This window comes from Staurois parvus, unplaced genomic scaffold (assembly GCF_062004578.1).
Source record: "Staurois parvus isolate SC_StPar_1 unplaced genomic scaffold, SC_StPar_1.0 ptg000818l, whole genome shotgun sequence".
Lineage (NCBI taxonomy): Eukaryota > Metazoa > Chordata > Amphibia > Anura > Ranidae > Staurois > Staurois parvus.
The window spans coordinates 1,182,338-1,198,239 of NW_028318614.1; the positions used below are offsets into that span (position 1 = coordinate 1,182,338).

The 15,902-nt window shown below is 40.4% G+C and overlaps 1 protein-coding gene across 1 annotated transcript in view; it reads left to right on the forward strand.

Annotated features, from left to right (window-relative positions):
* LGR4 (leucine rich repeat containing G protein-coupled receptor 4) overlaps positions 1-15,902 on the forward strand; it is a 153,522-nt gene that overhangs the window by 124,318 nt on the left and 13,302 nt on the right. Inside the window, exons 7-12 of the mRNA XM_089654959.1 lie at positions 7,587-7,655; positions 7,777-7,848; positions 9,055-9,126; positions 10,646-10,714; positions 12,418-12,489; positions 14,745-14,810. Coding sequence (XP_089511085.1) covers positions 7,587-7,655; positions 7,777-7,848; positions 9,055-9,126; positions 10,646-10,714; positions 12,418-12,489; positions 14,745-14,810 — 420 coding nt within the window. The remainder of the gene's footprint in view (positions 1-7,586; positions 7,656-7,776; positions 7,849-9,054; positions 9,127-10,645; positions 10,715-12,417; positions 12,490-14,744; positions 14,811-15,902) is intronic.

Sequence of the window (15,902 nt, forward strand, 5' to 3'; positions counted from 1 at the left end):
AGCAGTATAGAGAGCCTATTGTCTGCTAGTTATTGTTCCCATAAGATAAGCATGGCGCCAGTTGTGTGTGCTCTCTGTCACAGGCATGCATGCTTGGGCAATATGAGTGTACACGTCTGTTTTCTAATCTATAAATAAATAAAAATGAAATTGCCTTTGCCAATTTTAGTAGGTTAAATGTATCGGTTTTGGCGCATTCACACCACAATGACTGTAACACTCGGCATCCGGCTGTATATATGGTTTGTGGTGTACGGACATTCATTTTTAATAGCAACCCAGCTCCTTTGTGCAGTGTGTCCCACAACACTCATCTGTTGCATTGCTCTACATTCAGATGTGCTTTGAAAGATAAACAAGATCTACTTTTTTTTTGTGAGCTTGTTACATTGACAACCCATTCAAAAAGAATGGGCTTCTAACGCAATGCACAAGAACATAAGTGTTACAGCACATGACCCTTACATGTGGATACAAACTGATCTTTAGAGTTTCAGAAAATATTTTAGAGAGACCCTGTAGCCAGACCTTTAAAGTGGCACGAAGACCCCAATCACAAGAACTTGCGTTCCTGCTCATGATTTTGTTAGGGCAACCCATTCAAGTGAATAGCACTGTGTACCATTTTTACTCCAAAGAAGCTCCGGGACCAAATTTAGGCCCTGAGATGGGAGCACCTCTGCACTTGCATTTTGATGTGATTCTTGTGCATTTTGTCATGCTACATCCGCTGCAAAGTTGCACTGTATTTGGAAAGCCATTCAAGATGAATGGCACCCAAATGTGCATTGCGCATTATTCTACGATTCCAAACCGGCCATATGTGAACGGGACCTTCAGGGTATCCTTGTTCTCTAAAAATAAGTTATACACATAGGCTACTTAACCACTGGTCACTTTTACCCCCTGCCTATCCAGGCCAATTGTCAGCTTTCAGTGCTATCACACTTTGACAATTGCACAGTCATGCAACACTGTACCCATATGAATATTTTTTTTGCATTTTTTTTGAGACCGATAAAACTTTATATTGGTGGTATTTATTCACCACTGGGATTTTTATTTGTTTGCTATGTAAATGAAAAAGTCTAAACCTTTTGGGAAAAAAAAGTGTTTTTTTTATAAAATTTAGCAAATAAACGATCTTTCTTCATAAATCTTGGCCAAAATGTATTCAGCTATCTTTTTGGTAAAAAAAAAAACCCAAATTAGTTTATAACCAAAAATTATAATTTTTTTCTTTTTTTTTTTTTTAACATACTGTCACCTTAGCAGTACAGTGTCACCATAGTGACACTGTACTACTTGTGGGGGGTGATGATTTTTTTTTTCTTTTTTTACACTGATTGCTTTTACACCCATAAAGGCTGTAAAAGCAATCATGTATCCTTCTCTCTGGCTGCATACTTGCAGCCATTGAGAAATACTGTGAGAGCTTTGCTTGGTCACAGCTTGTCTCATGGTACAAGACTGTTGTTAATAGCCTTGTACCATGTGACCTCTGTGATCATTCACAGATTTCTCAAGTAGTAAGCAATGATGTCGGGAAGTGACATCTTGCTTACTCCTATTCATGTGATCACTGTTTGGCCAATCCGTGATCACATGAATCGGGAGCTCACACAGAGGTCCCATACAGTGATCGGTGTTCCGCTGTGTCTTCCGGACACAGCGGCCACTGGATCACGATGCGGCGCGCACAGTTAGAGAATGTGGTGCTGTTTATAAATGGCAACCCACTTCAGCGCTGCTCCCGTCTGGCTGTTTATGTACATGGGCCGGACGGGAAGTGGTTAATAGCCCTTTAGTTCATTTTTCATGAAATCTGTCCTTACTGCGTATTTCTGCTTCCTTGTAACATCCTTTGTCTGCCCCCTTTCATTTGTTTTGAACAAGCATTGCATGTTGTGGTCACAAATGCTGCTTTATGCACACTACAAATTCGTAATCCATCTCGAGAGAAGCAAGAGAGGATGGCTATGTTCTTGCATATGGTGGGATATGTATGGTGGGACTATGTGACTTTAATTTCAGCAACAAAACCCTCCCTTCTGTAGGCATCCAAAAGCCCTGAGAGTGCTCCAGGGTTTCTCCATCTTGGATGTGATGTTGGCAAACTCCAAACTGCCAGAGACATCATGCTCTGTAAAGCATTCTCTTAATGGCACTCATGCCAAGCTGCCAACCTCTTGTGTTCACAATGCAGCAAGGCAGCTTCGTGGCATGGGACCTGGAAGTAAGTGGAGATCGCTGAAGTAGCGGTTTCTACTACAGTAAAGTACAGCTTCTACGACCATGGTTGTGGGGAACCCCAGGGTTCCTCGAGTTGTGGCTGAATGACCCCACATTTGACGTCTGAAAGGTTTCGGGACAAAGCCACATGGCAGAACCAGTTGCATGACGGCAATGATCATTTTAGCTGTCTGTAAAGGTGTCGATCTGACCACCATTATAACTAGGATATTCTTCCCTCTGGCCAGTAATGTAAGGGCTATTTTTTCCTACTGACTCTCAATGAAATGGTTTTACTCCCTGAGACCTGAAAATTATTTAAAGGGTTCCTCTGGGGTAAAAAGATTGAGAGAGACTGTTCTAGAAGGATCCCACAGGTATGGTATAGACATGTATAAAATGTCACACCTGGAATTCTTTTTTAAGTAGCATAATTGTTATGTTGCAGTAAGTTTCTTTCGATCACGCAACCGAATATGAAAAAAGTGCACCTTTCTAATGTATTTGTAGCAGAATTGAGTTCATAATGATCCAGTAACACATGGAGCCTACCTTGTGACACATTCATCTGACATCTCTCCATTTTTTTTTTTTAGGTCAAACTTTAAACACTAAATAATAAATACCACAGTGTAGCGCTAACACAAAACTAAATATTAAGTCGACAATCAATAACAATAAATGTATATAAATTGATATATTCATAAATATACGTGCACAACAATCTATCCCCCTAAAATCCACATTTGAGGGATCCAAGTAAATTAAATTTAAATTAATATGTGCAACGTGAATTCCCTCTTCTTGGGAGCATAAACAGTGCAAATGGTGTAGAGTGTCATACCACACACAACAAATAAGTGAATGACAATCAGTGTACAAAGCCACCAATAAACAAATAATCATGAAATCAAGTCCCAAAAACAACACCACATATGATAGTGCTCCGACTTCACTCCATGCAAATGGTGGTGTGTAGGTGATCGATAGGTGATTTATCCTTCAGTGGCCAAAATGCCCCCTCACCTCCTTACATAGACCCCAAAGGGCCAGCTCGCTTTAGGGATCAACCGATCTTATAAAGGACAGACTCCTCACAGGCTTCCCCTCAGTGATGGTATACGTCTCAAGCCTCCACAGCTAACAGCAAGCATCTCCCAGTATCATAGTAAGACCAAGAAGATCCTCCATAGTGCAAACTTGTTTATTCCAGCATAAATAAATATAAAATGCCCACTCACATTATATACTTTACATATCCGCTTGTCTACCACATGCTAAGGGTGTACTGCCAGGCACGGAACAATTGATCCCTAAAGCGAGCTGGCCCTTTGGGGTCTATGTAAGAAGGTGAGGGGGCATTTTGGCCACTGAAGGATAAATCGCCTATCGATCACCTACACACCACCATTTGCATGGAGTGAAGTTGGAGCACTATCATATGTGTTGTTTTTGGGACTTGATTTCATGATTATTTATTTGTTGCTGGCTTTGTACACTTATTAGTGTCATTCACATATTTGTTGTGTGTGGTATGACACTCTACACCATTTGCACTGTTTATGTTCCCAAGAACAGGGAATTCACGTGTTGCACATATTATTAATTTAATTAATTTATTTGGATCCCTCAAGTGTGGATTTTAGGGGGATTGATTGTTGTGCATGTATATTTATGATTATATCAATTTATATATATTTATATTTTTTATTGTCGTCTTAATATTTAGTTTTGTGTTAGCGCTACACTGTGGTATTTTTTGTTTCATTCACTTATTGGGTATAAGGTTAGTGTTTAGCAGCTTTTAGGGTTAGGGCCCCATTTAAGCGCAGGAGGATCCTCTTTACATTTCAAACTTTAAACACATTTGTCTCCCTTGACTTGTTAAGCACTAGAGTATCTAGCCTTACTTCCTTCCCTGTATCCTGTATAGTTCTCATTGCTCTTATCAGTTCTCATGAAAGGAGCCTTTTATTGTACTCTTTCAAGGAAATAAAAGAAAAATACTGAATATTTATGTTTAAAAAAAAAAGGCCTTTGTTTTCAAGCCATGTAAGCGTAGCGATACGGCTCCTAATTCAACACCGGCAGGCATTCAGACAAAGGAGGAAGGTATGAAAGAAACCATTGAGTGCCCAGTTCTGAAATGAAGCAGGTTCCTTCGATAGGATCAGTAAACACTTCACTGTGGTGCCAGTCGCTTCTTCTGATCACAGATTAAGTGGCAAATAGTGCAGTCCATCCTCCTATGCTGTAGATCTTCAAACTGTACATATTTTGGCACGATAATCCTTGGGTTAGAAAGCAGCGAGGCTTAACAATTGATTTATCATTTTATTCTCAATATCTCCCAGATTGGGTTGGGTTTTGGTGGAATACATAGAAACCTTAAGCTGGCCGTAGATAAATCAAAATTTAGCCGGTTCAGCAGGGAATGACCGGATTTCGATCCATCTGTTGACTTCTGTACTACTAGCCTGTTGGAAAATGTTGATCAGTAGCATCTGCTATAGCCAGCATTGCTGATGATTGTGTTCTGATGGCAGGGAAGCCCCAACGCTGTTGGTATACAATAGCTCTACAGAAAGGAATGTGTGGATGGGGAAACTGATTTATTTTCATTCAACCAGCTGGTTAACTGAAAATGAAATTTTTTCATGGCCTGCCTTAAATTGGTTGTAAAGGCTCAAGGTTTTTTACCTTCAAGTATTCTATGCATTTAAATTAAAAAAAAAAAAAAAATTGTGCGCTGCAGCCCCCCAATACTTACCTGAGCCCCATTTCAATCCAGTGATGTGCATGAGAACCTCTGCAGTCCCGGGACTCTCCTTCACTGCCTGAGACAGCAGCTGGAGCCATTTGGCCTCCCACTACTATTAATCACCGCCAGTGAGCCAATGAAGAGTGAGCGGGGGTGGAGCCGAGCTGCATCCTGAGTGTCAATGAACATACAGAGCAGTGGCTCGGGAGCGAGCCTGTTTGGTGCCCCCAAGATTCTTGCTGTGGGGGCACTTGGCAGGAGAGAGAGGCCAGGAGTGACTGGGAACCCACAAAGAGGCAAATTGGGGTTGCTTTATCCAAAACCATTGTGTAGAGCAGGCAAGTAGGACATGTTTGTTATTTGAAAAAAAAAAAATCTGCCTTTACAATCACTCTAAAGTGTATGTAACTATGTTGGTTTTTTTTTGTTTTTTTTTTTTATCATCTCTCTTTTGGTCTGTTTAAATATACCACTGAAAGAGTTTTATTATAGTTAGGCTCACATCATAACTTCCCTGTGTCTCACATTTGCACCAACACAACAGCCCATCCATTTAAATAGGCTTCTGCTGTACCTGCTTTTTCCACAGGGAAATGTCCTTGACCTTTTTTGTGTGGTGTTTTTTTTTTCTTTCTTAAAATAAAAGTCACATGGAACCGCATGCACCCAAAAACATGCAGTGTTTTTTGTGATGGAGGGGGTGCCATTAGCTATTGGCTCCCTAATGTGATGGCAATAAAATTAAGTAGGAAAAAAGTAAACAAAAAAAAACTAAAGGTTCATTAAACACCAAAAAATTATTTTTTTTTTTATGGCCATCCCATCCCCATGTTCATGCATATACGAACATAAACCCGTGTGGTGGGTGCACCTACATTTAAAAACAACTATTGCAGTAAGCATATTAGACATCTCTGTCCATGCCAGAGTGAGATCAATACCTAAAGGGTCATCACACATGGTTACTGTGTCACGTATGGACAATTTGGGGTACCAAGGTTACTTGTTTGGCATCTGTTTACTCAATGCAACCTAATCTTATCTGTTTTACCAACAAATTGGGTAATATGTTTTGAGGATTTTATTAATCTTCAGGCCTAAAATTTGAATTTTGACATGTGCAAAAAATGTATTTGGCAGCGACAGGGATAAACATCTCTCATGAAAAAAATAATTTCACACTACTAGCATTTCATATTATCATGGTTTCCATGATTTGGTTATTTTTGTGAGAATAGTGTCCTGATAAAAGAATGTAGTTGAATTGAGGTTACGTCTAAATATCTATGTTTGTCCATTTCTGCACTTATGGGCTTAGCTGAAGGCCATTGTCTTGTCACAGTGACATTTATTTTTTTTGTTTGTGGTTTTCATAATCCACAGTAAGTCATCCTGGCCTTTCCATTTGCTGAAGTCTCATACAGCCGGCTGTGGAGTGGCTAGTCTGAACTGAGCTGACCCCTGGCCATTGTTTGGTTGTATCAGATATACACTGTACACTGAAGGAAGTGATTAAAGATGGAAAGACAAATACTGTGGTTTGAGCAGGGGATAAAAAAAATACCGCTGATTTTATTTACACGCCAACTGTTCTACTTAGTTTTGTAAGAGTATGTTTAAGTATAATGTGGCTTTTGTTTCTGTAGTAAAAGTCAGAGTATAGATCCAGACTTAAAGCACTTTGTCCCAGATTATTTCTGTAGGCTAGGAACGTTTTTCTTTTCCTTAAATGGGACTGGGGTGACAACCCAATGAATTTACATTTTTGCATCCTTTTCTTGCAGTGCGAGAGAAGTTAAAGTGAACGCTGGGTCCTAACACTGGCAGTAATTCTGTGCCAACAGTCTGGCATCATGCCCCATTCTTAATACCACCTTGAAAGCCACTCTGTCCCTGCACACTTTACGGTCCATGTGAAACCCAATTGGCAAACCTGGAGCCGTGCAGTGATGCTTGGACAAAAACAATGGCAAATGGGATCCCAGTTGCAGAAGATTGGACATTGCACGATGTGGGGTTGGAAGTTTGGCGTCTTTGTCTTAGGCACTCTACAACCTTGTCCCGGCATGGAACTCAACCCTAACCAACTGCACTCCCTTGCTGACCTCTCCTTATAAAAATACTAGTCTTACTTTCATGCACATCCCATGTTACTGGACAGAAAACAAGTATGTAGATCCGGGATTATGGCTTTATATGCTGCATACTTGTTCCAGACATCCATATGTCTCTCAGTACATTTGTACTTTATGGTATTCATAGACTTGAGATGTGGTTTACTTTAATGAGCCAGTTTTTGTCCATATCGGATGACTGTCCCTATATCTGTGCTAGTAGACTGCAGGAAACAATCCGGCTGTTCTTGAGGAAGTAGTGATCAGTCATGTTGGATTTTTTTGGAGCCAAACCTCAGGATTAGACCAGTGTTTGGTCCACTGACTTTTACCCATTCGTCTTCCTTGGGTATATGAGTTTAGGCGCTTAGAAATTTCATGTGTATGTAAAGATTTTTCTTTCAGATTCTTAAAATGGTTGACTTTTGCTTACCCATGTGGTCAACTACTAACCTCAATGTTTGATTTATTTTTTTTAGGGACCTTAATTATAATAACCTTGTGGAATTCCCCGAAGTTATAAAGTCTCTGGGCAATTTGAAGGAGCTGTAAGTTTCCTATTTCATACATTGCTGACATTTACATGGCCAAGCTTTAAAGAGATGGTTGTAGAAAAGGTTAAAAAGCATCTTCGAATTTCAATGTTTTATTTCTTTTTTCCATTTTTAGAGGTTTTCACAGCAATTCCATTACAACTATCCCCGATGGAGCATTTGAGAAGAACCCATTGCTGAAAAGCATGTGAGTTATGTGTATAATTTTGTTTTTGTTTCATTTTAACAAATGCTTAATAATTTTAAAAAATATATATATTATTTATATATAATGAAATAGATAATTGTTTTTTATTTTTTTCGGAGAACTGCTATGGCAAAGACCAATTCTGGTCCCCTCCAGCTGTTAAAGAACTTTTAGAGCTGAGTTCCTGGATTTCAGCTACTTTGTAAAAACTGCAGGCATAGCATGAGTTAAATCCAACAAAGTGTCTGCCACCTCACTGTTCTCCAGAAAGGTAACTCCTGGAGTTACAACACTGCCTGCTGTGGTCTCAGCTACTTCAAAAGCAGAGTTGCTGGAACTGCTATGCCTGTTCATTCACAGAAGCCTTTGTATTTTGTGAATGAATTCACAAAATACAAAGGCTTCTGTGAATTGGTAGCAGAGGGGAGGGGCGGACATACCTGCTCTGTGTACTTCTCTCCTCTCACAGCAGGATTCACTTTCTCCTATAAGTAATAGAGAGAAGTCCCAGAGATGACATGCACATATTTGAACTTAACTCATAGGGTTCCTAGAATTCAGCTTTTATTTTCTCAACAAAGCCTTAGTCTAAAATGCCATATAACTTTGATTCTGAAGAGTCTGTAGAGCTACATTAGGCAATAACAATAAAGCAACTGACTTTTTTTTTGATGTAGAAAGGATTTTGGAACCTTGTTAAAGTGAAACTAAACCCTCCTCCCTTTTCAGTTAAGAAAGCTGCCATCTTGGCCTCCGATCTGCAGTTGTTATGGTGCTGCACATGTGATCAGTTGTGACACCAACCATTTGATGGCTTGACAGTTCTGTTGAGAGCACAAGTAGTTGTGTCAGTTATCAATCATGGCATGCCTTGAATGTAACTGTTTTGGGATATAGTTAAATCGTTGGGTTTAGTTCCACTCTAAGGAGTTACTGCATGCCAGCCAGCTCTTCGACAAGTTTGAGAACCTTTTCTGCAAACCTAGAGTAGCCAAACAAAATGTTCACAAGGTTTTGGTTACTTTTCCAAGTGTTTCACGAGTGCCCAACTCTGACTTTTTCAGTACATGTGGCCATGTAGATCACCTAGAATGATTTGTCCTAACCATAATAGCTCTAGGCTTCCATTGTTTTGACGTTCATTATAGAAACCAGTATAACCGTATGTCGTGTTTTTTGTTTTTTTTTCCTATTTAATTTTGACAGACAATTGTATGACAATCCGTTGTCTTTTGTTGGGAATTCAGCTTTTCAAAACTTATCAGACCTCCGCTTCTTGTAAGTACTTGTCTAGCCTTTAGTAGAATGTGTGAAGTGAGATACTTGACACACCAATATTGGCTCTGTCTGCTTTCTATAATTATGCTGTTTAACTGTACTCTGATCTGTTGAGATTTACCAAAATATTTATAAAAGCATTTTAATGCATTTAGAAAGGTAGTGTGACCAGGGAGCGTATGACATCATTGGAGGAATTTAGAGGAGTTCCGCCCAACCACCCCCCCCCCCCCCCAAAAAAAAAAGTAGCCTTGCTGCTTGACAGCCAGTTTCCTACTGGGCACGCATGAATGTGACAGTGGAGGGGGGGAGGAGGCAGATAAGCAGAGCTTCCAATTTTGGGTGGAACTCTGCCTTAAAGAATTTTTGGGAGCACTGGCAAGTAAGAATTTTTATGCCATTCATGAATAAACTGAAATGCCATCTAGGATAACCAAACACAAAATGAAAAGGCTGTATGAGACCTGATCCTTTTATTTTTAATACCAGCTCACAGAACTAAACACAAAATGAGCAGGCTGCATGTAATCTGATAGAGAAGAGAAACAGCAGCGCCACTCTAAGTGTAGATGGTTAAAATCAGGCAGATTTAATGGTAAAATTGCACTCATAGATGGGTGACAGGCATGTCAAGTGATGGAGGTCCATTGGGAGCATCAGGTCCTTTGGACACAGGTGTTTTCCCACTGCTCCGGTGGTGTCCAGGGCTCGGGGAGCAGAATAGGGGTACAGGGAGGCTTGCAGGGATGATATCACCGCATGGGCCAGGTTTCCAAGATGGCGAGTTCGGAGCATGCTCACTCCTCCATCAGCGCTCCCTCCCCTCACTCACCTCTGCATGTAATCTGATAATTGTGTCCTTTTATTGCAGCTTGCAGTACCAAACACAGAATGGTCACTACCAGTGATTCTTCTATTTCAGCTCATAGAACCAAACTAAATATTTCAGGCTGAACATGATCTGATCATTGAGCTTTATATTCCAATTGTCAAAACCAAACACAAAATGATTAGGATGCATATAATCTGACCATAAGTCTTCTCCTTCTGTTCACAAAACCATACACAGAGTGGTCAGGCTGAATGTAATATAAAAAATTTACATTCATATTACAGCTGTCAGAACCAAACAAACAATGAACAGGCAGCATGTAAGATGATCCTTCATTTGTCTACTCCCACTCAGAATACCAAACACAAAACTAGGCTGCACGAAACATGAAAATCTCATGATGTCCACAGTGGTACCTACTTCTTTGTATCGGCTGCAAGGTGGTATTTTTTGTACCTGCCTCCATCTTTCTTTTTAGTCGTTTTATGCTATGGAAAGATGGATTGCAGATGGAAAGAATGGCTGGTAGTGAACCCAGCAAACGGCATTTGTGAAATTTGTATAATAAACTGGAATCTCCGACAATTTTAGCCTTTCATAATCTGCTTCCATGTTTACATGTCAGAGTGGTTGAAAGAAGTATTTTGAAGTCTCATTGACTTTTTGTTTTTAACTTTTGTTCATTAGAGTCATTAGAGGAGCATCTGACATCCTTTGGTTCCCAAACTTGACTGGAACAGTGAACCTGGAAAGCCTGTGAGTGTTGCAAGTTACTGGAACTATTGAGCTGTGCCAGACTTTAGGATGAAAGCTGGAGGAAAAAATGTTGTAGGGGATTTCAATAGCAACCAATGTTCTTATTGTGTTGAGAGGAAAATTATAGTTCAAAAATTGCCGGAACACATTTTCCTTAGGCCGGCCATACATGGGTCGAAAATCGACCGATTTTTCATCCGAAAATTGGACCTAAGAATAATCGGCCAATTTTCGCTCTGTTAGTGGGTCAATGGCACCGGCCGATTTTTGTGGTTCCTCTCCTTTTCGGTGATCGGGCATGTTGGAAAAGTCGTGAAAAACGACCAATTTTCGACTCGATGGGCAAATCGTACGATAGTTTTTCTGAAAACAAATATGCGCGTGAGCCATGACCAGGAAGGAACAGAAGTTTTGCATGTTATATGGGGTGAACTTTATGACTTGGTCAGCCGATTTTCAAAATCAATGATGGCACGATCGCATTACCGAGCGAACGACGTTTCTGATTTTCGGACGAAAAATCGCTCAGAATTTGAACCATGTATGGCCTGCATTAGTCACATGCACAAAGCCTTTTTACCCTTTTTAGGATAAGTCAATCTTTGGGAACATGTTTACATGTTCCACCCATTTTAAGGGTGGAACATGTTTGCACTCCTGCAGCTCTGTCACTTCTCCACCACATCCCTCCACCTCCCTGTGACAGCAGGCAGGGGATCTTCTCTCCCTTTCACAATTGGAAAAGAGTGCAGCAGTGCAAACATTTTGAAAAAAAAAATACAAATTCAATTATTTTTTTTCACCAAAGAAATAAAGCAGAATAAATTTTGGCCTAAATTTATGAAATTTGATTTTTACATTTTTATTGGACATGTTTTCTAGCAGAATTTTTTTTTGTCAGTCTTTTTGTGTTTATAGCGCAAAAAGTAAAAAAAGATCAAATACCACCAAAAGAGATCTTTATTTGTGGGGGAAAAAAAGGACAAAATTTAATCTGCGTACCACATTGCATGACTGTGCAGTTGCCAGTTAAAGTATGCCATATCGCAAAAATTGACCTGGTCATGAAGGGGGGTAAATCTTCTGGAAGGCAAGTGGATAGACTACAAGTACCCAACAGCCTTTGCAGCTGATGGCTTGTAGCTCTCAATGAACTAAAAGGGTCCTGGTGAGTTGATTGATGCTTCCTGTCGTTCAGTAGCTGCCTGCCCGTTTCAGAGGTGTGGGAAGATGGCTTCACTGACAGTCTGCAGAAGCCTTACATTGCACCCGTGATCTGCTGATTGTGGGTGCAATGTTCTCCAGGCTATGAAGAAAAAAAATAGTAATGCGCATTTTTTTTTCCTTTTTTTAAGTTGAACTTTTCCTTTAAAAGCAACATGACATCAGTTCAGCCATGTTTAGAAGGGTGGCACCCAAGTCCTTTTATACAGCTCTGTTGAACCTTTTCTAACTTCCTCTAACAGCCATCTGGCCGCATGAGTAGTTTAGCAGGTACAGTTGTACATTGCTCACATGCAATTACTTTTCTGTAGATTGCTGTCTGTCAGGTCAGAGTTGGAGGTGGTGGAAAAATTTGGAAGCTGACCTCAATAGGGAACCTGTCAGTGAATGCAGAAAAAAAAATATTTTTTTTAAATATTTGACATAGCAGCCTATAGATGTAGATCAAGTTTCAGAATACCTTTCTTGTGTTTTTACAGGACGTTAACAGGCACAAAGATCAGAAGCATTCCACTGAATCTGTGCCAGGAGCAGAAGATGCTTCGATCTCTGTAAGTGAATACATCTTTAATTTGCTTATGTGTGCCATGTTGCTTCATCCTGGTATGAAGCATATTTTGGGTCGACGTTCGTAATCCATTATACAAAATCTATATTTTAAAATGCTATTGTATCCAGTGACGAAAGGGTTACTGTGGTACGAAAATATATAAAGAGGACCTCCTGCGCTCAGAACCTAATGTAGGTATAAAAGGCTGCTAACACCTGTACCTTCTTACCGAAACGTGAAGGAGGACAAAAATACAAAGCGCTCTCTAACTAAACCGTGACTGAAATTCCCAATATGGACTATTGATGTGGTTAATAGTGAAAAAACTACCAACTTAGTGTTCCAATACTGGATAAATTAACACAAGTGAATAAGCTCAATACAATGTATTGATATATACTGAAAAACCACACATGTGATCCCAACACTGGGGGATAAATCCTGCAAAAAAGTGACAAAAAAAGTGCTGTGTCCAAAACACTCATTTAATAAATATATAAATGAATATATAAACCCCTATAGAAATATAAGATTGATCCGGTAATGAACCAGTAACAATATTGTGAATAAAACGCATATAAATCTTCTATAAAATATATAAACGCAAATCCAATCTGACAACTTGTGAGACCAGTGTCCACAAAAAAATGTAAAAACTTGCAGGTGGTTCTTGTGCGTTGCAGCCTCTGGTGATGAATCCACACACAGCTAGATTGGCTCCTTACCGTGACCATAAAAGGGCCTACAAGCCTTTTGGATCACTCCTGGATCCTCCCAGATCAAATTGTATCCTCCAAACAATTTCACAACAGAAGTAACAGCATATGCCTTCCAGACCAAGATCAGCTCAATATTCTCTTTTAAATGGCTCTAATCAATATGACCAGCTCCCACAGGATCCATAAAGAGAAAAAACTTCCATTGCATGATATCGTTTATTATGCAATAAAGATAAATAAAACCAACGCACTCACATTACATTGCATCTTGTAAATAGCCTTAGAACCTCATGTGATGGGTTTACTTGCATGGGTTCTTTTAAGAGTCCTAAGATGGCGGCCGCGCCGGAAGTGACGTCACCTACGTGTTGCCTCATGGCACACGTGACTTCTTCAGGGTCTGATGACCCTGATGAAGTCATGTGTGCCGTGATGCAACGCGTAGGTGACGTCACTTCTGGCACGGACACCATCTTTGGGCTCTCAAAAGAACCCATGCAAGTACACCCATCACATGAGGTTCTAAGGCTATTTACAAGATGTAATGTAATGTGAGTACTGTGGTACATTTCCAGTGCGTAAACAGCCCGAGTAGCAAAAACATTTACCTGAATAAAATTTTTGAGGTTCCGCTTGACATTTTTCTTTTTTGCTATGCTGTGATTGCGAGTTCAAACAGATTTTTTACATTCTGCCTTTAGTTGCTATTTCTGTGTCGGGTCGGTCGGCATCGTTGCTGAACAAGTAGTCAGACAAAGTAAGAGGATAAGCCATTCAAGATTGTACTGGATAACAACGTTATGGACCTCAGCAGAGCCAACTGGTACTGAGATGGGGAGAAATTAAAGTACTACTAAACCCACAACAGTGAGTCTGTGCAATAAAGCATGCTTGTTATACTCACTGTGGAACCTAAGGGGTTAATCCTCCGCATAGAGGTTTTGGCCTTGTGCTGATCACATGCTCCCCCCCCCCCCCCCCTCAAAAAGAAAAAAACTCTCCAGCAATGCACACTAAACTGAGCATGTGCAGAGTGCCTCCTAGAGCTCTGTACTATCAGCAGATGGATTGGGGACAGTAGAAGGGGAGGATCTGAGAAGACAGGATCAAACTGCCTTTTTACACAATATGGAGGATTAACCCCTTAGGATCCACAGTGAGTATAACAAGCATGCTTTACTGTGTATACACACTGATTTTACTGTTGTGGGTTTATTAACACTTTAAGGGAGAACTAACCATGGAGAAATGTGGAGCTTCATCATTGCTGCTTCACCATTTTGCAGGTCAGAGACACAGGAGTATTATATGCATGTAAAGTTTACTGTCATATGCGTATTTTTTCCTGGTTATTGATTGACCAAATAGTGAAGCAAGTATAAAGCTGGTACCTTCCAAATAAGTCGGCAATGACCATTCTCATATTTTTATGCCATTCATATTTCTGGCTTGAATGGTTTCATTTGAGTGATTGGTATTATGTTCACTACGAATTCACTCTAACTTGCTTGATTCTTGTTCCCTCTTTGTGTTCTAGAGACCTTTCCTATAGTGAAATAACAGATCTGAATGGATTGAAGGGATGCGGTTCATTGGAGGAAATGTAAGCAGCAGATCCTCTCGTATGGTCTATGTAATGGTTGAAGCAGCAATGCACATCTTTGATCGACTAAGGATAGCCGTACACGTTTCATTTTTTCTTAGTCATCATTGCGTTAGAATGAGAGCATTCAGTCGATTCCCCCATCCATGCTGAACAGCATGGACTGCAGAATCTCAACTGCCGGCTATTAGATTTACACAGATGTGGTTACCGGAATACCTAAACATTGACTGCATCTGATTGGATGCAGTTACTGTTCAGCCGGCAATTTTCTAGCCAGGTGGTGCCGACATGACCACCAATGGCTTGATTGGATTTCATTAAATTCAGCAGGAGTTGCAGAAACTCGAGTCGCAGATGGCCAGCTTTAGACAAAATTTGATCTACTCAATCTCCCATGTATCTTTAAAGCGGAGTTACACTCAAAAGGGGAAGTTCCGCTTTAAAAATTGGTCCTCCGCTCCCCATTAATGATTGGGGCACCTTTGGGGGGCGGGGGGGGGAGCAGGTACCCGGATTTGACAGGTACCCGCTCCCACTTCCGATGCAGTCGCCTAGGCGATCGGAAACGGAAGTTGTCCTACCACCCTCCCTCCCTGAAGTCTTGTGGGACACATGACAGGTCCCAGAAGACTACAGGACTATTCATGAAGCGCAGCGCTACTCGTGAATGCGCCGTGGGCACCCGGCTGTGAAGCTGCAAGCTGTCACAGCCGGGGGCCCACACTGAAGATGTCAGCGCCCTTAATACAGGACGGCCGGTGAAACGCGGGATCGTGGGACAGGCGAGTGGCTGTTTTTTAAAAATCAGCAGCTACAGTTTTTTTTTTTTTTTTTTTTTTTTTACAGAGTGAGTGTAACTCCGCTTTAAGCATTCAGAGGCAAAGTTATTACTATTGTCCTCCTTTTATTTTTCATTTTTTTGACCCTGTTCACAGATTTTTCAAAGTTTCCTTGATATTGCTTATCACTTCCTCTAAGACTTGGGTGAAAACTCCAGAAATGTTTATGCAAATAAGATTTCTGCAACCTATTAAAAATGATTGGTCTATGTATGAGCCGAATGAGCATGTAATTAACTTTATATATTGT